This window comes from Dunckerocampus dactyliophorus, chromosome 7 (genome assembly GCF_027744805.1).
Source record: "Dunckerocampus dactyliophorus isolate RoL2022-P2 chromosome 7, RoL_Ddac_1.1, whole genome shotgun sequence".
NCBI classification, from domain to species: domain Eukaryota; kingdom Metazoa; phylum Chordata; class Actinopteri; order Syngnathiformes; family Syngnathidae; genus Dunckerocampus; species Dunckerocampus dactyliophorus.
This window is the reverse complement of record NC_072825.1, coordinates 30,879,933-30,906,428: the sequence shown is the minus strand read 5'-3', so window position 1 is coordinate 30,906,428 and position 26,496 is coordinate 30,879,933. Positions and strand designations below refer to the sequence as shown.

General features: G+C 44.9%; 1 protein-coding gene across 4 annotated transcripts; it reads right to left on the bottom strand.

Moving 5' to 3' along the window:
- Positions 1-202: 202 nt before the first annotated feature.
- On the bottom strand, positions 203-26,338 carry cnot3a (CCR4-NOT transcription complex, subunit 3a). 4 transcript variants are annotated; one of them, XR_008572068.1, is made up of 19 exons: positions 15,303-15,727; positions 14,652-14,722; positions 14,478-14,545; positions 14,320-14,394; positions 14,142-14,231; positions 13,939-14,067; positions 13,762-13,857; positions 13,473-13,692; positions 9,489-9,622; positions 7,523-7,579; positions 6,350-7,271; positions 6,173-6,278; positions 5,959-6,100; positions 4,847-4,946; positions 4,467-4,662; positions 4,262-4,394; positions 4,071-4,196; positions 1,781-1,874; positions 203-996 (listed from the first exon to the last, which is right to left on the bottom strand). XR_008572068.1 is itself a non-coding variant. In XM_054782501.1 (19 exons), exons 3-19 carry the CDS (start codon positions 14,674-14,676, stop codon positions 898-900), a joined length of 2,718 nt encoding a protein of 905 aa, XP_054638476.1. In that variant the 5' UTR covers positions 14,677-14,722; positions 18,758-19,015; positions 26,192-26,338; the 3' UTR covers positions 203-897. The 4 variants fall into 4 exon arrangements, 3 of the variants coding, with proteins under 3 accessions (XP_054638476.1, XP_054638475.1, XP_054638477.1); XM_054782501.1 differs by lacking the exons at positions 1,781-1,874; positions 15,303-15,727 and adding exons at positions 18,758-19,015; positions 26,192-26,338; XM_054782500.1 differs by lacking the exon at positions 1,781-1,874 and having other exon boundaries at positions 15,303-15,720.
- Between the last annotated feature and the right edge of the window lie 158 nt (positions 26,339-26,496).

Below are 26,496 nucleotides of genomic sequence, written 5' to 3'. Positions count from 1 at the left end.
GAAGAGGGTTTTTTTTTTTTTTTTGAGTTTTTCATTCTAAAAAAAGCATGGATGCTAAAGTTGGTGCCAAGAATCCAATCCTAGTTGCAAGAACGTAAAACGATTCACGTGTCACAAAGAAGGCCATCTCAATAATGCATTTTCTTTGACAGGTTAAATTAAAAACAAACTTTATTGGTAAAGAGAGGGAGTCAGAGACCAGTTCAATTGCATAGCAATTTAATCCATGTCCAATAAGGACGCTATCCCTGTCACAGGGAGCGGCCCTGTGGTCACTCTCCATCAAGCGCGTTGAATGGACCACCACAAATATCAATCAAACATTGATAAGCGCTCGCTATGTCCTAATGGTGACCACGTTCAACAGGCAGCACAGGGTCTTAGAAGAAGCTGGAGATGTAGCTCCCTGTTCTAGACCAGCGGATGACAGTAAATACAAGATGGGCAGTTGAACAATGAAGGTGTTTGAAAGGCTTCCAGGCTCGTTGGTCGGGCGGTACCAGAGAATGAAAAAAGATGAGAAACATGCATGGGGGGGGGGTTCGGCTTTTCCTAATGCCACATACTGAGTGTGCACACAAACAGGCACAAACGCACGCCTCGCCCGAGAGCCCTCTCGGCTCAGGCAGAGCTCGGGTGGGGGTAGGAGGAGGGGTGGGGTGTCAGTGGGTGAGTCCACAGAGCGTTTTTTTTCCCCCCGGCACTACTTAAGCGTGGAGGGCTTCGATATGAGACGAGAGCCTATACAGATGCCGGCCTTCCGTGTCGGGGACAGGGTTTTCTACTACACATCACAATCTCTATCCACAGTTTTTTTTTTTGGAGTTCAGTCTCGGAATGTCGACAGCAGTACGTTTTTGTCTCTCCGTGTCCTCGCCGGCCCCACACCGGGAGCGGTCACTGCAGGTCTCGGTCTTCCAGGTACCTGTACTCGAAGGTGAAGCCCTCCTTCTTCCTCTGGCCCCATTTCTCATAGTCGAAGTAAATATAAGTGCCCTGCGCGCGCGCACACACACACACACACACACACACACGTCAGGGAAAAAAGCAGTAATCATCTCTCCTTTGTTATTACTTGTGAAGCAGAATTCAGCAAGCATTAGATTGTTCGTCCACTAATGGGGAGGGTGAGCTGGGTTTAGTTTTACCCTCCTGATGTGTTCATTTCAAACGTTCAATACCGTAAATCACGGTGTATAAACCGCACCAAAAAAATCGGGGTGTGATTTATACACGATGACAGGTCTGTGACCAGACTCGGACTGAAAAATAATATCAGACAACGCTTCAGAGGAAGATCACTCGTACTACAAGCCCGGTCACACCGCCTGAACTTTGCTGTAGCGTTTCTGGAGCGGCGAAAAAAATTAATCACCACTCGTAAACGTTCACCACCGTTTAACAGAAGTTGGCCCCCGTTAAGGCAACGCCGTATCCGCTCGGCCACCGCTGATGGTCCCTCCGACCGCTCCAAAAGTTTTGAGCGGCACAAAATATTGCGAGCGGTGATGAGTGGCCAACAACGCCCAGTCAAAGTTTGGCGCCGCTAGACGCAAGTTCGTGGACGCTTGAGTCCGCTAGGCCAGAATTTGGCTATAAATACGGGGAGAAATTGACCAGAAGCCCATTTGGGAATAGCCGTCTGTGGGTCAGACAGTTGCTTTGACTTTAGCGCCCTCTGCTGTACAGTTGCTGAAAATGCAATTCCTTTATCACTTTTTCTGACGGCTGCTGTCTGTATTTTCACAGTCAAACGATCTCCATTTACACTGAAGCTAACCTAAGCTTCCATTAAAACGTTGCAGATGATGTAGAATACAATACAACGTTGGAGTTTATTCAAATTCATCTGATGAGGAAGACTTCTTTGGCGTCTAGAGAAAAAGAGAAGCAGTGAAAGATAAGATATCAAAACATCTCTGAAAATTGCAAATTTCTTTATTTTGATTTATTATTATTATTATTATTATTATTATTAATCTGTGCTTAGCCATAATATTGAAGATGTAGATGCCGAAGTTGGGCATGAGTGTTACTTTGGTGTGTATAATGTGTGTGTATGATTGGCAGGTTGTGTCGGAAATAAACTTGTCTTACATGAATTCCATTGCAGATGAATTGATGGACGGCAGATTTGTCCTTTCTTCTTCTTTTTGAAATTGCTTAGTACCTTTACGCATGTTCATTTGAGATGAAAGAGTTGGCAAGCATTTATGAACTAAACTTTTTTTCCCCGCCGTGAGCCTGAAAATGGGGGTGTGGTTAATATAAGGTGAGGTTTATACACCGTGATTTACCGTACTCAAGCAATGGCCTGCACTACTTAGCTGCAACCAGGCAGAGGTGCTATTGAGTCACTCTGAACCAGTTTGACCATAACCAGTTGAGATGCTTTTATGCTGCCAATTTAGATACCGACCGCCCACAAGTGAGATACTAATACCGATCACCTAGATTAACTGTACATTTTTTTCAATTTATGTATGATGAGTGGTATTGGCCGGGGGTGCCGTCACATTTGGAGTCCGACGACCGAAGCTAGGCGGATAACGCTAGCCCGTGACAGCTGGGCAAAGCGTGCACACAGTTGAAAGAACATTCGAACTGAGAGGTTTGATTAGGGAGCAAAGACGCTGGCATCGATTGGCGTAGCCTGTGTCAGCTCAATAAGAGACGCATCATTTTGTTGGCAATCCTACGTGACACACCACCATCCACACATCCATCCATACCAACATACACTGCTCAAAAAAATGAGAGGAACACTTGGAAAACACATCAGATCTAAACTGGGGGGGAAATGATGTTGAATATGTTTCCTGATAATAAGTGGGTGATGTATTAGTAACAAAATGATGCCACATCATTTGATAGAAATGAAAATGATCACCCTATAGAGGGGGGAAATCAAAGACACCCCAAAAATGAAAGTGTAAAAATGATGCAGCACACTGGTCCATTTAGCTAAAATGTCATTGTAGCAACTCAAAATGATTCTCAGTAGTTTGTGTGGCCCCCACGTGCTTGTACGCATGCCTGACAACGTGGGGGCATGCTCCTAGTGAGACTACGGATGGTGTCCTGGGGGATCTCCTCCCAGATCTGGACCAGGGCATCAATGAGCTCCTGGACAGTCTGAGGAGCAACCTGGCGGCGCCGGAGGGACCTAAACATAATGTCCCAGAGGTGTTCTATTGGGTTTAGGTCAGGTGAACGTGGGGGCCAGTCAATGGTATCAATTCCTTCATCCTCCAGGAACTACCTGCATACACGAGCCACATGAGGTCGGGCATTGTCGTGGACCAGGAGGAACCCAGGTCTTTGATTTCCCCCCTCTATAGGGTGATCATTTTCATTTCTATCAAATGATGTGGCATCATTTTGTTACTAATACATCACCCACTTATTATCAGGAAACATATTCAACATCATTTTTCCCCCAGTTCAGATCTGATGTGTTTTCCAAGTGTTATACATACACACTAACATTCATACAGTCATGGAAAAAATGATGAGCACCCTTGTTTCTTCAGTTTATTGATCATTTTAATGCCTGCTACAACTAAAAGGTACCTTTTTTTGTTTGGACAAATATAATGATGATAACAAATATAGCTCATAAGAGTTTCATTTAAGAGATGGTATCTAGCAACTTCCATGCTTTTCTGGATGACAACCAAAAACACCTAAGTTCTTACATGAATAGCTATAGCACTGTACTGCCAACAAATGTAACTCTTATGAGCTATTTTTGTTGTCATTGTTATATTTGTCCAATCAAAGGTACCTTTAGTTGTATCAGGCATGAAAATGAACAAGAAACTGAAAAAACATAATCATATTTCCATGACTGTACATCCCTACATTTATCCTTACATACATACACATATCCATCCATGCCAACATCCATACCAACATACGCACATACACACATACATACATACATCCTAACATCCATGCTTACATACATACTAACAAACCAACAACCTTCCAGCAGATCCCTGCTACTGAAGTAACAATGAAGGTTTTACGTTGGTGAGAGTGTCGGGTTTAAGTGTCGTGATGTTCACCTGTTCAAACTCGTCCGTGATGGTCTTGGGCTCCTCGTGCCTCTGGAACCACATCATGTACTTGGTGTGAAACCTCCACGACTGCTTCTTCAGCGCCTTGGCAGACAGATACTGTGCCTTGGTGCCCTGAGGGAGGGGAGAGGAGGATGAGGTGCTGGAGGAGATATGATGATGATGATGGTGGTTCTTACCTCCAGGTAGTAGAAGATGAAGAACAGTGTTTCAGTGGACAGTCGCTGGTAGAACTCAATGGAGTCTGAGTGGTGAGGAGGCATCTGGTGATGGAAGGGCAAGGTGGGGCATGGGTTCCTCATCAGGTATTGCCTTGAGAAGAAACAGAGGACAAACATCATCAGTACAGCTTTGGACTCTTTGCCACCCACCCGGAGCCCTCACCTGATCCTCTCAGAGTCGGAGGGGTGCGGCATGTGCGTCCACGCCGACTCCTGCATGGCCTGCTGGTACAGCTGGTCTTTGGGGAGGGGGGTTGGGCCGAGCGGGCAGACGCCCAGCGAAGGCGGGATGCTGACCTCCGACACGGACGGCTGCGGGACGGCAGGCGTGCCGGGCGCCGTCGATGACGAGAAGATGTCTGCACAGGAAGAGCGAGTCAACAAAGCATTCGTGGAGATGCGAGTTCTCCTCTCGGAGGAGCAACGACACCGGTGGCATCCGGATACATTGTGGGCGTCTACACTCAGTAAGCTGTATGTCAGCAGTGCATGCACAAAGGAGTTGACAGAAGTCACGCCAAGAGAGTGAAGAAGCGTTCTGACCTCGCTCTGTCAGGTGCAGGTTGGGAATCTCACCATCCAGTCCTGAGCCGAGGGCCGCCCGCTCAGCCATGGCCTTCAAGGAAATGAGAGGTTCAGGAGCCTGAGGAGGGAAGGAGACACCGAGATGTCGACATGTCTTTTATCCTGCTTTTTCTGAGCAAAGATGCCATGTGTGATGATAACCATAGACACATAAATACAACATATTGTGGCAATATGAGTGCTACAATGATTTCAGTGTGACGTGGACAATGGGACAGAAAACACCAACATCCATGTAATGTAATGGACTTACTTACACAAAATAAGTCCAACGACTCCAAATAAGACGGGAAAGTCATAGAACTTGCAGTAATACAGAACAGAATGCACCGTGTAATTCATGTGAGTGGCCCTTGTGTAAAAGAAGTAAAGCAACTCCAAATAAGTTAGATGAATTTCATTAACACATCAAAATAGAAGATGTCATTTAATGGAAGTAATTGTATGTTTTTTTTAAAAACACTATTCATCAAAACAATAATCTATGGATTAATACAATAATTGTTAGTTGCAGCCCTACTTGGAAGTAATTCATGACAGTAGCAACCTTGTGTAAAATAAGTAAAACGACTAAGTAAGACCGGAGATAATCCACAAAGTCAAGTCAACTGCAGTAACACATCAGAATAGAACATTTCATTTCATGCGATCGCCCGTCTTACAAGGAATGAATAACAGCGGCAACTATAAGAAGTAGTCCAGAAAATCGGGGTAATACTTTGGAATAGCAGTGATGGGACAAGCAAGCAGGCCATGGCACAAATGCCGAGTGTGAGTACAGGCCAGCGGGGGCCAGGAGAGGGAGGGGGACTCATGCACAACATGGTACAAACGGCCTAGTGTACTCGTACTAGTACGCCCTTAGAGTCTCCAGTGGACATGCATGTTTTGGTTAGTGGGAGGAACAATGGGAGTAGAGTAGGAAAGCCAGGCAAGCAGGAGAGTTAGATGCGCTTCTTGTCATGTGCTTTTGTGACGGTGTGCATGTGCGTGTGCATGTGCGTTGATTTTAAGAGGCTGTAATCTCAAAGCTTCACACGGAAGATTCTGCTAATCAGTGATTAGCTCACCTTGAGGCCCTCGGAGGCCTGCGTGTAGGAGTGGGGCCCATTGAGGAGGCTCCCTCCGCCGGGTGTGCTGTCCGAGAAGGAAGGCGACGGGGAGCTGGGGGGCAAGGTGATGGAGCTGATTAAACTGGGGCCGTTGTCTAACCTGCATGGGAAGAAAGCGGATGTTTTCCTCTCCTCGAGTGCTCAACGAGCAGAGAGAAGGGAGTGAACTTACGGCTGACTGGTGGAGGAGCTGAGAGATGAGGGCTGGCTGCTTTGAGACTGGCTGGGTGTGCTGAGAGCGGATTCTGTGGAGTTTTCCGCCACCACAGCACTGTAACCTGAGGGTGGGAGCACAACATTGACAAAAGGACTTGCATTGAGCATAAAAGGGCCAAAACGCTTGACATACTTGTGCTTCCATTTTGCTTGAGTCCACTGGGAGGTCGGGCAGGTGCGGCACCCACACCTCCCACCATCCCCAGGCTACCGCCGTTCCCTCCCATCATGCCGACCACTCCAGGAGAAGCGCCGACAGAACTGGGGGGCACCTGAGAGGCGGCGGAGGATGCGTTTTGACCAGAAACCAAACCCAAAATACTGCTGCTCAGCGAACTGTGAGCAGGACTGGAGCCCAGCAGGCCGAGCCCCGTCGCCGCCCCGTTGGTGGTGACTCCACTGGAGCCAGAGGTGGTGATGGAAGTGCTGCTCTCCACTGAAATGCTGGACGGCGTGGTGCTACTCAGACCCAAGCCGCCCGACGCCGCTGCTTGTGCGTAAGGGGCAGGCGTAGACCCTGAAATGAGCCCGGCCATCGTGCTTAGGGTGGTGGGGTGCCCGCCCAGGCCCAAACCCGACATCTGGTTGGCACTGCTAGTCCCCGTATGGCCACCTTTGCCTAAACCCAATCCCAGCCCAAGTCCCAAACTGGACCCAGGGCTAGACCCAGACGTGGCTTGAGACAGGGAATTGGCAGCTGATGAAATGGGCGTGGTGGGCGTAGGCAGAGGCGGGGCAGTGGATGCTGGCAGCAGAGAGTTGTTGGGCGGACTGGGGGCACTGTTTGAAGATGCTGAGGGTTTCGACAGAGGCGGCGGCTGCTGCGACTGGCTCTGTGGTTGAGGTTGCTGCTGCTGTTGCTGCTGTGCAGGCGGATGCTGATGCTGTTGCACGGCGCTGCTGAAGCTTCCTATGAGGCCGCTGCTTGTCGGAACCACCGGGACACCTCCGACGACGCTCGCCATGGACACGAGGGATGAGGACGAGGAGGAGCCAGAGGTGGTGGAAGAAGAGAAGGAGGACAGCAGGGAGGGTGTGCCGTTTTTCACCGGCGACTGCAAACCAGAAAGCAGCAGAAAGAAGCATGTGAGATATACGAGCGCAAAGACAACACAACAGCACTAAACGCACACAACAGGAAAGCGTAGTGAACTGGAGAGGCCCACTTATGCAGAAGACGACAGAAACCAAAGCAGAAACCTCCAGCTGTGGTCCCACAGACACACAAAGCCTTTAGCCACCGAGGGTGAAGAGTGTCACACTAAACCGTTCATCTACTGACACAGCACAGATGAGAGCCTCTCACCTGACTAACTTCACTGTCTGTCGACCGTCCCCTTTTCTTATCGTCCTCTGAGTTCTCCTATAGGAGGAGATACCTTCATGTGACAATCCACTTTTTGGGTAAAAAGAAGCTTTTGAGTCAGCACACCAGCCAGTGGATTAGAACACAGCGGGGGCTTGTGGGAGGGGTCAGCGGGTGCAAAACTCAAACAGAGGGAAAGTGCATCACTCACGTCTACGCTTATATACCGTATTTCCTCAGAGTGGCCACTTACTTACTCACGTGCACGTCCGTTACAAGTTACAAGGAGGATTTGTATAAATGCTATGGGGGTCACGAGGTTAAAACGTGACGATATTTCTCATTGTGAGCATGGCATCGCTACTGTGAATGGTAACACACTTGACTCATTCAATCCCAGACATTTTTCAAAAGACAACCACTTCAGTAGCGGCCATCTCAGACCATTATGACTGATCTTTCAAGGCACACAGAACATTCTGTTCTATGGTTATATAAACATGGAACCTACCAAAACAAAGATTAGACTCCCGTCTTTCATCAGGAAAAAAAGTTTGTTTCTACCTTTTTGTGTTCTTTAGTAATTAGCAGTAAAACATAGCTAAGTTTCAGGAAAATATCAGTTCCCAACTAAAAAAAGGGAAAAGATACATTTCACTTTGACATGAATATTTTTGGCTTTTGTGACAGCTCAAATATCTAAACAACTATACCAACAGAACTCAAAAACGGGGTTGTTTTACATCCAAATAATTTATTTACAACTATAACACCATCAACTATTTACAATTTTCACATTTGGAACTGTGTGCGCGCGTGTCCTTGCACTAAAATTCCACTACAATGTATAACCTTCTGCACGCTACACTCCTCCATGCTCTCTCACTTCCTCCTTCCTGTCATATGTGATTTTCCCGTCCACAGGATCTCTGCCGAGCTCTTACCAAATGCACTTCTGCCATCTTGTGACCGTTTAAGTGAAATGAATTAGTTGAGTTTTTGCCTCTTGTGCAAAAAAGCATAAAAGACGTATAATACGTTGTTGGGATCGGGTCTTCATGTTTATAAAAACTTATAACTACGTCTTTGGTATTGAATGAGTTAATAAATGATCACTGTTTGGTGGTTCACTATGATGTATTATTAGTATTAAGTTATTATGTAGTCTTGTGGTTTAGATTACATTACCTTCCACACTGCATGGAGACCAGCTGCTGAAGCAGCAGAGCCGAGCCAACATGCCATGGCTGAGGTCAAGTGGAAAAAAAGGTTCTCCTCTCATTCTGTGTGGAAGTGGTAAGGTCTGGGCTTCTTTGTCCTTCTTCCCCACTCCATTTGAAACACTAAGTTGAGAATAAGTAAATTGGAGAGGCTAACTAGTTAGCTCGCTCGCTATGCTAGCGGCGGCTGTCTGTTATGGCCCTGCAGTGATCCTGTAGCTTGTGCAATGTGATGTAAACAAAGAACAGGAGTGCCAATTGTCTACAGGGCTCTAATGTTAAAACCCCTATTTAGAAAATCATAAACACGTTTTTTATGTTCTAACTATGAAAATATTCCATTAATTAGTCCTTAATTTTCGGAAATTCACTTATCACGGTCGGGTCTGAAACCAATTAACGAGGAACGAGTGTAGCACAAATAATTCTCATCTAAAAGCTTTCTGTTTCTGGCACACATTAAGCTACTGTTTAGTTCTTTTCAAGCAAGTGGTGAAATGTTGAGTAGCTTTTTCCTCTTTAAACTTCAGCTTTACAGAAGCAGGCAGTGTGTTATGTGAAACACGTCTATGCTGACACATGGGTCATAATAAGAGTAATTCCAGCCACCCGCATTGACAGTTTGAGCAGGATGACTGTTCAAGCAGAGGCCACCGTTTGAGGAAATACGGTACGTATCTTCTGCAGGTATGGCAAAAACAGCAGCAATCCTTTACATTCAAAAAGGCAAAAAAGACAACACTCACAGCAGCGCAAGTGGCCGGCGATGGAGGGATGGGCGATGAGGAGGTGGTGGACGTGGGAGTGCTGCTCGAGTGGAGATACATCTCATCTTCCACGTTGCCTTGACCTGATGGGGAGGTTGCCACTAACGCAGCAGCTAGAACACACACCACAAAACCATGAGTCACTAAAAAGTGCTGCACTACACTACAAATGATCATTATAGACCTGCTAGCCTTCAAGACACCAACTTGAAAAACCAAACGGTTATGGCTATATCAAAATGGCCACAGAAGGCCCCTGAGCCGCCCTTTGGACACCCTTGCTTTTATAGCTGACAAAGAGTACGTGCAGATTTGTCCGAATCAACTATAATGACATCACTACTATTAACAAAACATTAAATGTGCAAACCACGGCTCCACCGACAAAAGCCTGCCTCTTCAACGATGGTGACGGGCTGGTCATCTAGCACCATTGCTCCACGGTTCCGAATCACAGATCGCTTTAGCTCTCAGGTCCTCTCAGGCAAACTTTTTTGCGATAGGAACAAGCCCCAGGCATCGTAGCGATGCTGCTGTTTCATCTGTGTTGAAACGTGATGCTTTTTCCCCCTCATTGCGATGCATTTGGTGCAACTAGCACATGAAATATCTTCCTCTGAAACGGAGAATGTTTGTTTACAAGTGAGCTCAGGGAAAGTTAATGTTGCAGGCAGGTGAAAAAAGAGCGCTTGATTTGCTCACCACCATAGTACAGGTAATCTCGCTACATTGGAGTGTTTTTAAATCATCGTTATCTGAGCTATTTCCTAATGTTATCCGATTGATCGGTGTGACATTTATTACACACACACACACACACACACACACACACACACAGCAACTATTACTACTATGGGGCCTAAATGGTCCACCAGGGGTGTCGCGAGACATTCAGTTCACCAGACGAGACGAGACGATACACAAGATTGAGTCTACGAGACGGCCGGGGTGAGACTCGGCACCTCCAAGTCCAAGTCCATGGTTCTCGCCTGGGAAAGGGTGGAGTGCCATGTCCGGGTCGGGGATGAGATCCTGCCCCAAGTGGAGGAGTTTAAGTACCTCGGGGTCTTGTTCACGAGTGAGGGGAGGATGGAGCTCGAGATGGACAGGCGGATTGGTGTGGCATCTGCAGTGATGCGGACTCTGCACGGGTCTGTTGTGGTGAAGAGAGAGCTAAGCCCAAACGCAAAGCTCTCAATTTAGCGGCAGATCTACGTTCCTACCCTCACCTATGGTCATGAGCTTTGGGTAGTGACTGAAAGGACAAGATGGCGGGTACAAGCGGCCAAAATGAGTTTTCTCCGTAGGGTGGCTGGGCTCTCCCTTAGAGATGAGGTGAGAAGCACCGTTACAGGGAGAAACTCGGAGTAGAACCACTACTCCTCCACATTGAGAGGAGCCAGATGAGGTGGCTTGGGCGTCTGGTCAGGATGCCTCCCGGACGCCTCCCTGGGGAGGTGTTCAGAGCACGTCCGACCGGTAGAAGGCCTCAGGGAGACCCAGTGCACGTTGAAGAGACAATGTCTCTTAACTGGCCTGGGAACGCCTCGAGATCTGCCGGGAGGAGCTGGACAAAGTGGCCGGGGAGAGGGAAGTCTGGGCTTCAATGCTTAGGCTGCTGCCCCCGCGACCCGACCTCAGATAAGAGGTAGAAGATGGATGGATGGAGACGAGATTGTAACTTGACTTTTTAGACACGTACAATGGCAAAATATAAAAGACTGACAGTATATTGCCATCTACTAATATAATTTCTGCCACGTTAGACTCTTCTGCACTGTGTGGATGCTAGCGGCCCCGCCTCCACCCACCAAGACAAAGACTGTATGACTGACAGAAGGGCTCACTCATGACGTTCTATGGAACAACTGTGCCAAGGTGCGGAATCCGATGCACAGAGTGAACTCTCTACTTGCCTGTTTGGAGGCAGGAGACGAGGAAAACAGACACGCACGCACGCCGCGGTAAATCTCTTTTTTTTTAAATGACAAATTTTGTCACGTTTTAATGTCGCGAGATCTTGTGACACACCTATGGTCCACAGTGCCTTTTTTTGGAGGTGCACGTCACGCTACATACAGAAACGAAACTAGAGGTGCACGATAATCATCAGGCTGACATGAGGAATTATGACATCATTCTGATACATCCAATAACATTAAAAAATAGCGGCCATAACTTCAAAAAAACGTTCCAAATCAAGCGCGCCTTTCTTCTCCTGCCAGTTGTAACTTCCCCTGAGCAGGGGAAAAAAAACATGGAGCTTCAACCCATCAAACCTAATCAGCCGCTTGAAATGCCAGCATCGCTACGACATTTGGGGCTTGTTCCTATAGCCGTGGCGTTTGAAAAGTGCATAAAGTGCCACAGACGGGCCGGTGGCTAAAGCCATCTGTGATACAATGCCGCTGGATTACCAGCCCTTTGCCATCAATGAAGATACGGGCTTTGTCAGCTACTAAACCTCTTGGAACCACACTTTTTAAAAACATTTTGTTAATTGTAGTAACGCCATGATATTTGAATAGGACAAATCTGCAAGTAGAGTGTGTCAAATCCAACTTAGTTTGGGTCCTTTCTAACTCCAGGTGTGCACACACCACAGTTAAACCTAAATTAAAATACACACACTGCTCAAAAAAATGAGATGAACACTTGGAAAACACATCAGATCTAAACTGGGTAAAAATGATGTTGAATATGTTTCCTGATAATAAGTGGGTGATGTATTAGTAACAAAATGATGCCACATCATTTGATAGAAATGAAAATGATCACCCTATAGAGGGGGGAAATCAAAGACACCCCAAAAATGAAAGTGAAAAAATGATGCAGCACACTGATCCATTTAGCTAAAATGTCATTGTAGCAACTCAAAATGATTCTCAGTAGTTTGTGTGGCCCCCACGTGCTTGTACGCATGCCTGACAACGTGGGGGCATGCTCCTAATGAGACTACGGATGGTGTCCTGGGGGATCTCCTCCCAGATCTGGACCAGGGCATCAATGAGCTCCTGGACAGTCTGAGGAGCAACCTGGCGGCGCCGGAGGGACCTAAACATAATGTCCCAGAGGTGTTCTATTGGGTTTAGGTCAGGTGAACGTGGGGGCCAGTCAATGGTATCAATTCCTTCATCCTCCAGGAACTACCTGCATACACTAGCCACATGAGGTCGGGCATTGTCGTGGACCAGGAGGAACCCAGGTCCCACTGCACCAGCGTAGGTTCTGACAATGGGTCCAAGGATTTCATCCCGATACCTAATAGCAGTCAGGGTGCCGTTATCTAACCTGTAGAGGTCTGTGCGTCCTTCCAGGGATATGCCTCCCCAGACCATCACTGACCCACCACCAAACCGGTCATGCTGAATGATGTTGCAGGCAGCATAACGTTCTCCACGGCATCTCCTGGAGTAACTACCTGTCTGCTGGAATCTCCTCCATGCGTCCATGTACCTCAGTGATGCCCTGGTCCAGATCTGGGAGGAGATCCCCCAGGACACCATCCGTAGTCTCATTAGGAGCATGCCCCCACGTTGTCAGGCATGCGTACAAGCACGTGGGGGCCACACAAACTACTGAGAATCATTTTGAGTTGCTACAATGACATTTTAGCTAAATGGACCAGTGTGCTGCATCATTTTTTCACTTTCATTTTTGGGGTGTCTTTGATTTCCCCCCTCTATAGGGTGATAATTTTATATCAAAAAGTTCTGTTACCCATATCGGCCTTGAGAAGCAGAAAGATATCTGTATCGGCTTGAATATATATATATATATATATATATATATATATATATATATATATATATGTATATGTATTGTGCACTGAAACTGGCAAAATGCAGCAAAAAGCGTACCTGAAGAGCAGCAAAGCGTACAAGAGTATTCCAAGGTCAAAATGAGAGGCCCGTACGAAAAAAGCATCACGCTGGCAGGCATGCAATTAGATGTTCTACTCACGGATGTCTTCCAGGTCTAAGTCATCATACAGGAACTCGTTCTCTTCAAAATCCGGGTCTTGAGAAGAATCTATGTAGTACTCCACGTCGTCTTTGATCTTCTGTATGGCGTCCACTGGCACCGAGTCGTTGTCCAGCATGCGTAAAATGGTCTCCAACATGCGGATATGGAATCGATGTCTCTCGATCAAGCGCTTGAGCTCGTCGATGCGATCCTGCTTCTGCGTGACGCACGGGGGACGGATGAGCTTCCAACTAGAAAGAAGCGGCATGACTAAAGCTGGACTGACCTCTTTATCACCCTTCTTCTTTCGTGTTTGAACCGAAAGGGACTCCACCTCACTTTCAAACTGATCAACCTGCATGTTTAGAGTGTCTATCGTATTCTAGGGGAGGGGAGGAGAGAAGAAGAAGTGAAATAACAAAAGCATTTTCAGCATCCAAATTCTCCGCCTAAGCTGCATTACCGTTAACCATTGGCCCGTCTCCTCCTTTTCCCTCTGAGCTGGATCTACTTTTTGAGCCAGTCCCAAGCCTTCTTTGGAGTAGGCCTTTGTTTTTGTTTCCCGCTCCACCACTTTGAACCGCTCCATTTGCTACAAAGGAGGAGTGAAAAGTGAGGGCGATGAACACATCTTCAATATTCCACGGAGATACAAGAGCGGCGTACCGTCTCAATAAGCTTGCGGTTCTCCACGAGCTGCCGTTTGTCTTTGATCTCGTTGGAGGCGACCCATGTTTTAATCTGGTCTCTCAATCGCTGCAAAGATGACCAGACGTCAGACGCATGCTCGAGGATTGAGGGACATGATAGATAGAATATTGGTGGTGCAGCTCATTCGCCATACCTGTAACTTTTTAATCTCTTTCTTGAGGTCAGCCTCGTATTTTTCCTTCTGGTTTGCGTTGGCTGCATTGTGAAGCTGAAATGTAAACTGTCACGTTATAGTCCTTGATTTTTGGCATTGGAAACAGTCAAAAGAAGCACAAGAGAGATGATTCTCACCTTTTGCCAAATATCTTCAAACTGTTCTACACCTTCAGCTACTTTTTTCAAACATCTGTCAATCTCACCTGCGAAGAGAAGGATGGAATAAAGGCATCAATGTCACCCACCCCACATCAATGCAACATGATGCCATACAATGTTAGCAACTGAAGGCACTTTACTGAGTCTTACCTTGAAGTTTTCTCTTGTCAGCCATGGCTCTGACTACGACGATGTCCACATTCCGTCTGTCACAAAGTTAGCTATGCAGCAGGAGGGGGGGAGAGAGACATACAACACACAGCTCATGGCATCAAACAAAACCAATGGAACAGACCTGCTGCATCGTTGCCCACAGTCTTAACTGGCGTCAACTTGAGCGTTATGCATGTTAGCTGCATGCATCCCAATAGCTTTACAACCGCAACCACAACGCGACTGTTTGGTCTTATAAACGTAACAGATCTTGCCTGTACACTGTGACAGATATACTTGTCAGCTAACCACCAGCTAGCCACCTAGCCGGCTAACGTTAGCTGGCTAAAGCTCGTCCACCTCGCTCGATTACCTCATAGCTGGCTTTACAATTAGTGCGGTGCATATCGCTTTGATGGAGAGTACGCTCATGCATTATTATCTGCACCGCTTTCGTACAGTGGCTGTGCGTTGTGAAATGCACAATTATATCGGCAAACATTCACACCGTCAACCTGCTAGCTAATTTGTCTCTCTGGCTAGCTAAGGCTAAAAATGCTAGCTAGCGGCTCAGCTAGCCAAATTGAGGAAAATGGGAAACTGGATCGAGCCGACCAGCAAGATTCACATTTTTTTTACGACATTTACCTATGATATGGGCTTTCGTTTTTCTTTTTTCAATAACAGCCAAAACTTATTCCAGAAAGTCTTCTTTACTTCCAAAATGTGTTTTCTTTCCGACTAGCTCGCTCAGTGTAATATAGCTGAAGATGGACGGTAGCTAAATTCCCACCTCCGCATTAGGAGCCCGCCCTAAATCTAAATTCTGGCGCCTGGTTGGACGACGCTGATGTCTGTCAACGACATACTTCCGCTGGGATGAGGAGCAGCCATTGGTTCAGCTGTGTGAAGACTCATGACTCCCAATACACTAATGCTGCCTTTTAATGTTGCTTTTAGACAATGGATGGATGGATGATAAATGTTTTTAATCCGTGTCTCTGATGGACCTCAGAGAATATAATCCCATTGTTTGTAATAATATGACAGCAGATGGAAAGAATGGGGGGGGGGTACCATTTAAACATGTTTCTATTGACACTTTAATCAACAGTAATTGCAAACAATCGACTAATAGGTGATTACTCCAATTAATGCATCTATTCAATTAATTACAGAGTCTCTTGTAGATGCCGGGTGCGTGGCCTACATAAGAAATTTACCACCAGGGTCACTTATTACCGCCGGTTCAAAAAACACAGGAATCAACAGCTGTGGCTGTAGGCAACCTCCGGATGTAGGGCTTTATTTTAAACTCCACAAGATGGCAGTGGTCACGTCTGACGCCTCACGAGTAGTCAGCATCCAGCAGCTTTATCAACCTCTGCATGCGCTTTAAAGCATTGGTTGTGCTACTCAGCTGTTGGTGTGTCTAATTATTGCCCACTTCCAATTAACACCCTGTCCTCTTTGCAGTTTAGCTACAATAACAGCATTTATGGGTACGCCCATGTCTAGACTGGTGGTTCATGTGATAGTTGGTAAGTTGTGAGTTCCCGGTGGAAGGCATACACAGCGGGACGTCACACTTCCCGCTGCAAGCAGGCATCTTGACATTCTTGTCCTTGGTCTTCTTGCAGTAGACACAAACCCTACGCCGCCACTGTCCCCAAAATAGAGTGGCAAGCACATGCTGTTGCGTGGCCAGCTGGTCCGGCTGTTCCGACAGCAGTGGGAGGCCTCACGACGGTGACGAGTCTCGCCTCCTCCAGCAGCTCCTTCATGAGGATTTCCCAGAATCCAGAATTTCCCATACATTGATTACCCAAGGACGAACAGGTCAAATGTTGGGGAAAAGTCAAAAGATTTGTCGCTACCTGTTGGTCCTCTTTCATCACATCACAGAGACTGTCTGCGTAGCCTGTCATTACAACTCCGTACAGCAGATGGCATCATAACACACCTCATTCGTTACCATTAGGGATTTCACAGCAGGGTTGGCCATCGAGCATCGATGGGAAGCGGGAATCGTTAATTGATTAAAATTTTGCTTTCGGTGATCGACCAGCCTGGCGACTGGAAAAAATGGCCGCATAACACCAACGAAGAAGAAGCGCCCAGGAAGCGTTTGTGTTGATCCATGTCAACCATGGACAGTGTGCGACGGTGCTCGAAAGTTCGGCTGAAATTCCGCGCAGTGAAACATTTGCAACACCGTCACATCATGCAAAGGACTGTGAGAAAGTCATGGTAAAGCAACTCAGGAAAAGTTCATCGAATCAAAAATCATGGACACGTTCAGACATTCCATCCAAGAACTTTGGTTCGCATCCTCATTTAAACCATGAAACTTTAATGACCTGAAAAGAATCAGAGCCAAGAATCTTTAGGAACCGGAATCGCTCAAATTCAAACGATGACCAACCCTAGTCACGTGACACTCAGTTCACCAGAGGAAACGATACACAAGACGTACACAAGTGTCTACGAGACGAGATTTTAGCATTACTTTTAAGAAAAGTAGAGTGAAACAATATAAGACAATACACTGCAATCCACTAATTTCATTTCTACTATGTTACCTTGCATTGCTCCTCATGAGGCACACTCTGTGTGTATGTTAGCGGCCCCCCCTCCACCCACCGAGACAAAGAGACTGTATGACTAACAAAAGGGCTCACTCCGGTCATGCCATTGTTCTATGGGTAAAACGTGCCAAGGTGCTGAAACCAATGCACAGAGTGAACCCTCTTCCTGTCCGCTTGGAGGCGGCAGATGAGGAAAACAGACACACATGCACATGGCAATACACTGAGGCCGGGAAAATGATCCAGTTCATTTTCATTTATTGTGCGATTAAATCATTTATTATTGTTCCAGGCCTAGTGCCCGAACGAGAAATTTTGTCACGTTTTAACCTCTCGAGATCTTGTGGCACCCCCCAATTAACATGCAACCAAAGCGTAGCCCCATAGGACTTCTCCCACTCTGATTATTATTATCTTTCTACATCAAACACTCACACAAAAAAGTGCTTTTCTTAAGGTAGCTGTAAAAATATGATATATGATATAAATATTCATTTTAAAACCTACATCAGCTCTAATCATAAACATAAATATTAGGGCTGTCAAAAACAGCGCGTTAGTGACGGTGACTAATTTATTTCATTAATTACTTTACATTGTTAGCTTCATTAACGCATATTACGGCAAGCCACATCTCACTGTTATGACGACAGACGGCAGCACAGTGCAATTCCAACATCATATACAGTATGTATCTCCAACTCACAATCGCGTCTTTAGTCCTTTCGTTGTCAGAACGACACTTCCTAATTGTCACCACACGACCGCGAGATGTATTCAGGGAGACAGTTGGACAACATCTGTATTATGCGTCTAAATAGACAGAAAGACAAAGAAAAGCAACAAGTGGATAGTCTTATCACTAAGTTTTGCAGCTCTAAATGTGGAAGTACAATTTGCTGCATTTAAGCATGCTCGGAAATCCCCCAAAATGCACTCGAAATGTGAATTCATCTTAAAAAGACGTGGTGTGTTGGAACGCAAGCCCTCATTTCGCATAACAACACGGTTAAAGTGTTCCGCTACCATTAACGAATGTGTGGCATATTTTAGCTTGATTTCAATTTTCAGTTCATTTGGAGCTGTTAACACGTACAAATATATATCACCCATTTCTTTCTTTCAATAAAATACAGTAAAAATGGGCATATTTCAGCCATTGTTACAAATGTCGATTAATCATAATGAATTCATTTGAAACGTGTGATTAACCTGATTAAATTCTTCTGTTGTGCTCTGTTTAAAAAAGAACCTCACCTAAAGTCAAAGTAAGTTTTCTACTACTTTTTAATGACGACATGTTTGTAGTACTGTAGAAGTGAGGCAGTGGATAAGGAACCAGGATCATCAACACTGGCTAAGTAACATTCGGTAAGAGTAACAAAGAAATGTGTGTGCGCATGTGAGATCGGGGGAAGCAGGAGTTGCAAAAGATGTAGCAGCGCTTCTTGCAGACGGGAAGACCACACATGCAGCAGGTGCTGCTGGAGAAAAGCATACAATTCCTGCTCTTACTCTGGTGCGGGACCGGGCTCGGACTCGATTTGAGCTGAGCATCCGTCACCAAAGCTGCAGCACCTCGGGTGTGGTGGTCTCTCATCTCCACTTGTGGGGTCACGAGAGTGGTTCCCAGTTCCTCAGTAAACAGCCTCGTAGTGTTTCCCCTGTTGCCAAGAAGGATCCACGGCAGTCCATAGGATGAAAGCATCGTGGGTACTCACATCCAGCAGGTTGACGAAGAGTAACATAGGCCAGCGACTGCAGCTGGACAACCTGCAGAAGCACATTAAAGGTGTTTCTTAATCATACACAAACACAGCTGCAAGAAATGCTGAATCATAAACGCATTAAATGAGTACACCCCTCACATCACAAGTAGAGTAAGTACCGTGGTGCCTTGGTTAGTGTCACTTATCCATTCCAGAAGGTCCGACTCAAACCAAAACGGACTAACCAAAGCAAATTTTCCCATTGAAAAGAATGTCAATCCAATTAATCTGTTCCAGACAACCAAAAATGTGAATACAAAACACATTTTATAGACAATAATATAGATTTACATGCTCAAAACAATGCAACCATAATTAAAAATGACAAATGAATGGACAACTGAACATCTAACATTCTTTTACCTGCAAAGAGAGAGGTCAGTTAAAGCCTTTTTAACATGCAGGTTTACATTCAATAAACAATGCCACAAACATACAGTGGCGTGAAAGTGTTTGCCCCCTCCTGATTTCTTTTTTTGCATGTTTGTCACACTTCAATGTTTCAGGTCATCAAACAAATGTAAATATTAGTCAATGACAGCACAACTGAACACAAAATGCTGTTTTTAAATGAAACTTTTTATTATTAAGGGAGGAAAAAAAATCCAAACCTACATGGTCCTGTGTGAAGAAGTGATTGCCCCCTGTTAAAACATAACTTAACTGAGATGAATTGAGATCTATCAGTGTGGAAAAGGTTATAAAGCCATTTCTAAAGCTTTGGGACTCCAACCAACCACAGTGAGAGCCATTATCCACAAATGGTGAAAACATGGAACAGTTGTGAACAATGTTGCCTCTAATTTTTCAAGTGTCTGAGCATACAAACAAACGACCTGAGCATTCCTTGGATCTCTGTGAGCGCCATCAGACGTGCACACTTGTAGTGTCACACCCGTCCAAAACCTGAGAACTTGAGGTAGTCCAACTTCCATTCTGTGGTATTTTGTATATGAGTGGGTTCCAAAGGTCAGCAAGGCATATTTCACAAAGTAGCTTTTGTTTTGGTCCACCTCAGACAAAACAAGCTGTGGAACAATCTCGTCTAATTCATGATCTAAATCTTGCAGGAAACATCTAGTTTATCATTTCATTTTCCATTTCTTTTCTTTTTTACCATTTCTTTTGTTAATTATGTTGACTTTCGAGGAAAAGCTTTCTTGAGACGTCATCTGTACTTCTGTGAAGAAGGTGTCAGACGTTTCGCTCCTCATCCGAAAAGCTTCGTCAGCGAACTAATAAGTGCTGGTAGCTTAGGCCTTAAATACAGTAAGAGTGGGCGGAATTGGTGTGCCAACACCCTCCTACTATTGGTCCCTTACACTAAGCCTGGGCGTAGTAGTGGTATAATCCTATCCTGCTATTAACACCTCTGATAAAAGGGAAGTGTCGCTCCCTGAATTGGGTATGAACGACTCTGATACTGGCTCGTTAGCATCTATTGTTCTGGCTCGGCCCTGGCTTCACCTCATTTGCATGACTACGAGCTGTGGGTTTTAGTCTCAGTAACCTGCTGAACACAGGGTCCAAATTAAACCTCAAACCACCATTCCGATTCAATGATGGGTTCTGTTGTTTGACAAAAATAGCTTCCTTTACTCCTCTTTCAAACCATCTGTTTTCTTTGGCCAAAATCTTTACCTCGCTGTCCTCAAAAGAGTGATTGGTAGCTTTAAGGTGTAGATGTACTGCTGATTGAGGACCACTAGAATTGTCCCTGCGATGTTGATAAAGCCTTTTTTGGAGCATTAAATTTTGGAGCATCTTAAATTATCAGATTTAAGGAACCACCTCAGATTCAATCTTAGATGCAGGCAGAGTAGGTTAATCCCCAAATGCATGAGGCAAGCGTCCCTTGAGCAAGGACACTTGGCAAGGAAAATGCAACTAAACTACATCAGAAAAATACAGAATTTGAGAATTAGGAGACTTAACATAGATATAAAAAATAAACAGTCTGAAGTAGAAACCTTCTATCAGAGATTGCAAACCAAGCTTACGCACGAAACCTATCAGGAGGTTTGTGAATTTACTAAATCAGGTTATATGAAGCACCATAGCAAAACCAAAGAAAGGCATAAGGGAAAATTCCAGAAACTTCTATTGGAAAATCAACCACAGCTTGTCGTAAACACTAAGGATGGGGGGAATCAGACCAATACTAAAGAAAATTGGATCAAAAATCTGTCAGACAGAAGCCTCTCGGAGACAGAGAAGGCAGTATTAACCAAGGGTCTCAACTTCTCAGTGACTCCTAAAACGATACCCACAGTAGACTATATCACAGCAGCTGAATCGGCCATCAGAAACAATAACCTTTCTAGAACAGAGGCAGGGGACCTTCGTCTGAGAATATCGGCCCTTCTCAGTAGTGCTAAACCACCACCGTCCAATATCACGGTAGGTGAGAGGAAAGCATTAGCGGCTCTGCAGAAAGATGAGAGCATCACCATCTTACCAGCTGATAAGGGCAGATGCACAGTGGTTCTCAACACATTGGATTATGAAGAGAAAATAACAAGTCTAATTAGTGATGCCAACACATATGAGCAACTTAAAAGGGACCCATCCAGTAGGTATAAGAAAGAAATCATACACTGTCTCCAAAAGTTAGAGAAGGAAGAACTAATTGACAGACAGATGTATCATAGGTTATACCCTGGGGAGGCTACACCATGTATCTATGGCCTTCCAAAAATTCACAAGGAAGGGTTTCCCCTCAGACCCATTGTCTGTAGCATTGACTCTACCACGTACAATGTAGCTAAATATGTAAAAACAGTTTTATCCCCATTGGTAGGCAACACTGATCATCATATAGAGAACACAAAAGGGTTTGTGGCGAGCATCAAAGACCTCAGATTGGAGCCAGAGGAAACTTTGGTGTCTTATGATGTGACTTCACTTTTCACATCCCTCCCCACCTCAGCAGCAGTCTCGGTGGTGAGGAAGAGACTGCTCGAGGACTCAACTCTGCATCGGAGAACAAAACTTAGTGCTGACCACATCTGCCAATTATTGGAAATTTGCCTTAACACTACATATTTTCAGTTTAGAGGGAAATTCTACAGACAAATTCATGGTTGTGCTATGGGCTCACCAGTCTCACCCATAGTGGCAAATCTGTACATGGAAGAGATGGAGAAACAGGCTCTCACATCCTTCTCAGGGACAAAACCAAGGCACTGGTTTAGATACGTGGATGACACCTTTGTCATAATCAAAAAACAAGAAATTCAGTCTTTCACAGATCACATCAATGCGGTGGACACCAATATCAAATTTACTCGCGAGGACACTAAAGAGAACCAACTAGCCTTCTTAGATTGCAAGGTAATTATAGGAAAGGACAGACAGCTACTTACAGAGGTCTTTAGAAAGGCCACACACACTGACCAATACCTGCTTTTTGAATCAAACCATCCACTACAACATAAACTAGGGGTTATTAGGACCCTCCAACATAGAGCGGAGCAAATACCAACTAGTGCTGAGGGAAAGAAAAAGGAGACACAACATGTCCAGAGAGCGCTCTCAACCTGTGGGTACCCACGGTGGGCTTTTAACAAATGTCAAAAGAAGAGAGTAGGGAAAGAAACCCAAAAGCCCACAGAAGCAAAAAGGAGAGGAGTGGTAGTCCCTTATGTAGCGGGGGTCTCCGAAAAACTCCAGAGGATCTTATGGCAACACAAAATTCCTACCTATTTCAAACCAGTAAATACCCTGAGACAAAAATTAGTGCATCCTAAAGACAAGGCACCAAACCAGAAACAAAGCAATGTGGTCTATTCCATCCACTGTAAAGATGAGGAATGCAAAGAGCACTACATTGGGGAAACCAAGCAAATGCTCCAAAAAAGGCTTTATCAACATCGCAGGGACAATTCTAGTGGTCCTCAATCAGCAGTACATCTACACCTTAAAGCAACCAATCACTCTTTTGAGGACAGCGATGTAAAGATTTTGGCCAAAGAAAACAGATGGTTTGAAAGAGGAGTAAAGGAAGCTATTTTTGTCAAACAACAGAACCCATCATTGAATCGGAATGGTGGTTTGAGGTTTAATTTGGACCCTGTGTTCAGCAGGTTACTGAGACCAAAACCCACAGCTCTTAGTCTTGCAAATGAGGTGAAGCCAGGGCCAAGCCAGAACAATAGATGCTAACGAGCCAGTATCAGAGTCGTTCATACCCAATTCAGGGAGCGACACTTCCCTTTGATCGGAGGTGTTAACAGCAGGATAGGATTATACCACTACTCCGCCCAGGCTTAGTGTAAGGGACCAATAGTAGGAGGGTGTTGGCACACCAATTCCGCCCACTCTTACTGTATTTAAGGCCTAAGCTACCAGCACTTATTAGTTCGCTGACGAAGCTCTTCGGATGAGGAGCGAAACGTCCGACACCTTCTTCACAGAAGTACAGATGACGTCTCAAGAAGCCTTTTCCTCGATGGACAACTCCTGTACGACTGAGAGCCTACACAGACGAATTATGTTGACTGTTATTTCCTTTGTGTTTTGCAGCAGCTTGTTCTGGCGGTATTTCATTCTGGAAATGTACTTGAAAGTGATGCCACATTTGCTGTACTGTGTATGTTTACTTTTGTCTAAATAAAAAACGAAAATAATAATAATAATAATAATAATAATAAACTCAACTGAAAGAAACAACTACCTTCTGGTCCCTTTGGCATCATTCGTGCAAATTTGGCATAAGACTTCCTGTATCCTGTAAATCCAGCCATCAAAATAAAAGCACATGCACGGTTAAGCCACTTATTTAGTACAAACTTTTCACTCAGAAAACTGGCTCAGAGTAGCCCTCATTTGAAAAAGAAAAAATCTCATCCCTATTCAACTCTTGTTCTTTTGTCCCCACACACTCCGACAGCCAGTACACCTTAGAGGACTCTTTTTTTTTTTTTTTTACTTTAGCTTGGTGCATGGCTGTGGCACTGCCCGTTTGCTTCGCTATTATACGGGGTTAGCAAGCAGCTTTTACCTCCCCTGCTCCAGTATCTGCACGATAACCTGCTAAACAGCGGCATGTACTACAGTAACGCGCTGTTAATGAATTGATTGGCTACGTAAGTAAATACGTACCAACAGGCTCTCATTATTGGCAGTATAATGATACAGTGTTCGTCTTTGTGTTGTTACCGCTTGTTGTCGCCTGTCACTCACGGAGTTGCATTGCAAAATGGTACAGATTAAATTATGTGTTTATTTTTTTTACATTTCAGGTTGTATTTTATTTTGCTGCGCAGCAAGGATTTCTTGTCCACTGAGAACACAAGATCAGTGCACAATTGCGCATGCGCGCAGTTTCGAGGGCGCGTTGGTGGTGAACCTTCCCAGGAGTGGCGGGCCAACCAAAATGACCTCAAGAGCGCAGCGACGACTCATCCGAGAGGTCACAAAAGACCCCACAACAACATCCAAAGAACTGCAGGCCTCACTTGCCTCAGTTAAGGTCAGTGTTCATGACTCCACCATAAGAAAGACACTGGGCAAAAACGGCCTGCATGGCAGAGTTCCAAGACCAAAACCACTGCTGAACAAAAACAACATTAAGGTCGTCTCCATTTCACCAGAAAACATCTTGATGATCCCCAAGACTTTGGAAAAATACTCTGTGGTCTGACGAGACAAAAGTTGAACTTTTTGGAAGGTGTGTGTCCCATTACATCTGGCGTAAAAGTAACACCACATTTCAGAAGAAGAACATCATAGCAACAGTAAAATATGGTGGTGGTAGTGTGATGGTCTTCAGGACCTGGAAGACTTGCTGTGATGAATGGAAGCATGAATTGTGCTGAAGGAGAATGTCCGGCCATCTGTTGGTGACCTCAAGCTGAAAGCAACTTGGGTTCTGCAGCAGGACAATGATCCAAAACACACCAGCAAGTCCACCTCTGAATGGCTGAAGACTTTGGAGTGGTCTAGTCCAAGTCCTGACCTGAATCCTATTGAGATGCTGTGGCATGACCTTAAAAAGGCGCTGGAAAACTCACTTTTTCACATGTACCTTTGGATTCCCCCCACCCCCTTAATAATAAAAAGTTTCATCTAAAAACTGCATTTTGTGTTCAGTTGTGTTGTCATTGACTAATATTTAAATATAACAAATATGCAAAAAAAAAAAAAAAAAAAAGGAAATCAGGAAGGAGACACTTTTCACACCACTGTATGAAATGGACAAGTGAACATTTAACAAGGGAATATTTTCATAGTTAGAGAATACAACACCTGTTCATTACTTTCTAAATGCGGGTTTTAATGTTATTAGAGCCCTGTAGGCATGAAATAACACCCCTATAGCCCCCTTTACACTTCTATTATTCATTGTTTACACCACATTGCAACTCTTATGCTGCAGGGCCTCAAAACGGCCACCAGTTAGCGAGCCAACCAGTTAGCCTCAAATTTGATTCTAAACTTGAGCCAAAAACGTAACACTTCCACACGGAATGGGAGGAGAATTTTTTTCACTCTACTATTTGGGCTGACTTCATGATGTCTCATGAATGTTTTGAGTCATTACTGCCGCCTACTGACCAGAATACTACACATCACTGTATTTACATGTTTTGAAAATAGACCATAGTCTACCACAAAACAGGGATAATACATTTTTTGATTTCTGGAAAACCTCAATATTGCGAGGGACGACTGTGCATATAGAAACCCCCCAGTTTTTGCAAGTTTATGTTGTTTTGTTTCATTGTGTTTCAGAGAGAGGCAAGCTTTCCTTATTTTGTTCGACCGTCCTTGAACGCACCATCGCTGCTTTTGCCGCTGTCTTTCACCTCATATATTTGATATTTGTTCCCAAATGATGATGCAGTGTGGGAATGCATAAAGGTAAGGCTTGACGACGTTATTGACCGCTAATGTCACACCATACGACGACGTTCCAAATCATCTGTCTGAAAACAAACTCCAGGCTCGTACTGAAGTTGAATGGCTTGTATTCATTTTGTGCTTATACGTTGATGTTGTGGATGTCTTAGTTTTATACACAATATATAATAACAATAATAATAATAAATATACCATTACAATACAATACCTAGCTTTGTTTCCCCCAGGTCTCTCACACACGGTGTCATTTTCTTTGCTAAATACAAGATGGAGCAGCATTCAGGGAATACAATAAAAACAAACAACTACAACTTACTCATCAATAAGACCGAGACCCCCGAAGACATAAACACACTCATCATCATCATCATCATCATCATCGTTACTGCTGTCTGATGTATCAGAGGCGTTTCCACTCTTCTTAATTTCTTCTTCTGGTGTTTTTTGGCATTTTCAAGTCATAAATAAAACACCTAGCTTCTGATGGTTGCGTGACAGCACAGCAGTACGTGTGGCGGATGCTAATTCTCGCGTTTTCCCGCGGAAGTGTAAAATCTCGCGATAGGTCAACATGACCGGTTGTGAGTTGTAATGTCATGATATCGCCACAAGATGAAGGAC

Bases quoted from the DNA above. Each gene is read 5' to 3' on its own strand.
- cnot3a (XM_054782501.1), bottom strand. From the start codon at position 14,676: ATGGCTGACAAGAGAAAACTTCAAG. The intron at 7,272-7,522 runs GTGAGAGGCTCT...TCTGGTTTGCAG, and splicing joins CAGACAGTGAAGTTAGTCAG to TCGCCGGTGAAAAACGGCAC. The intron at 4,395-4,466 runs GTGAGGGCTCCG...TTTCTTCTCAAG, and splicing joins TCCGACTCTGAGAGGATCAG to GCAATACCTGATGAGGAACC.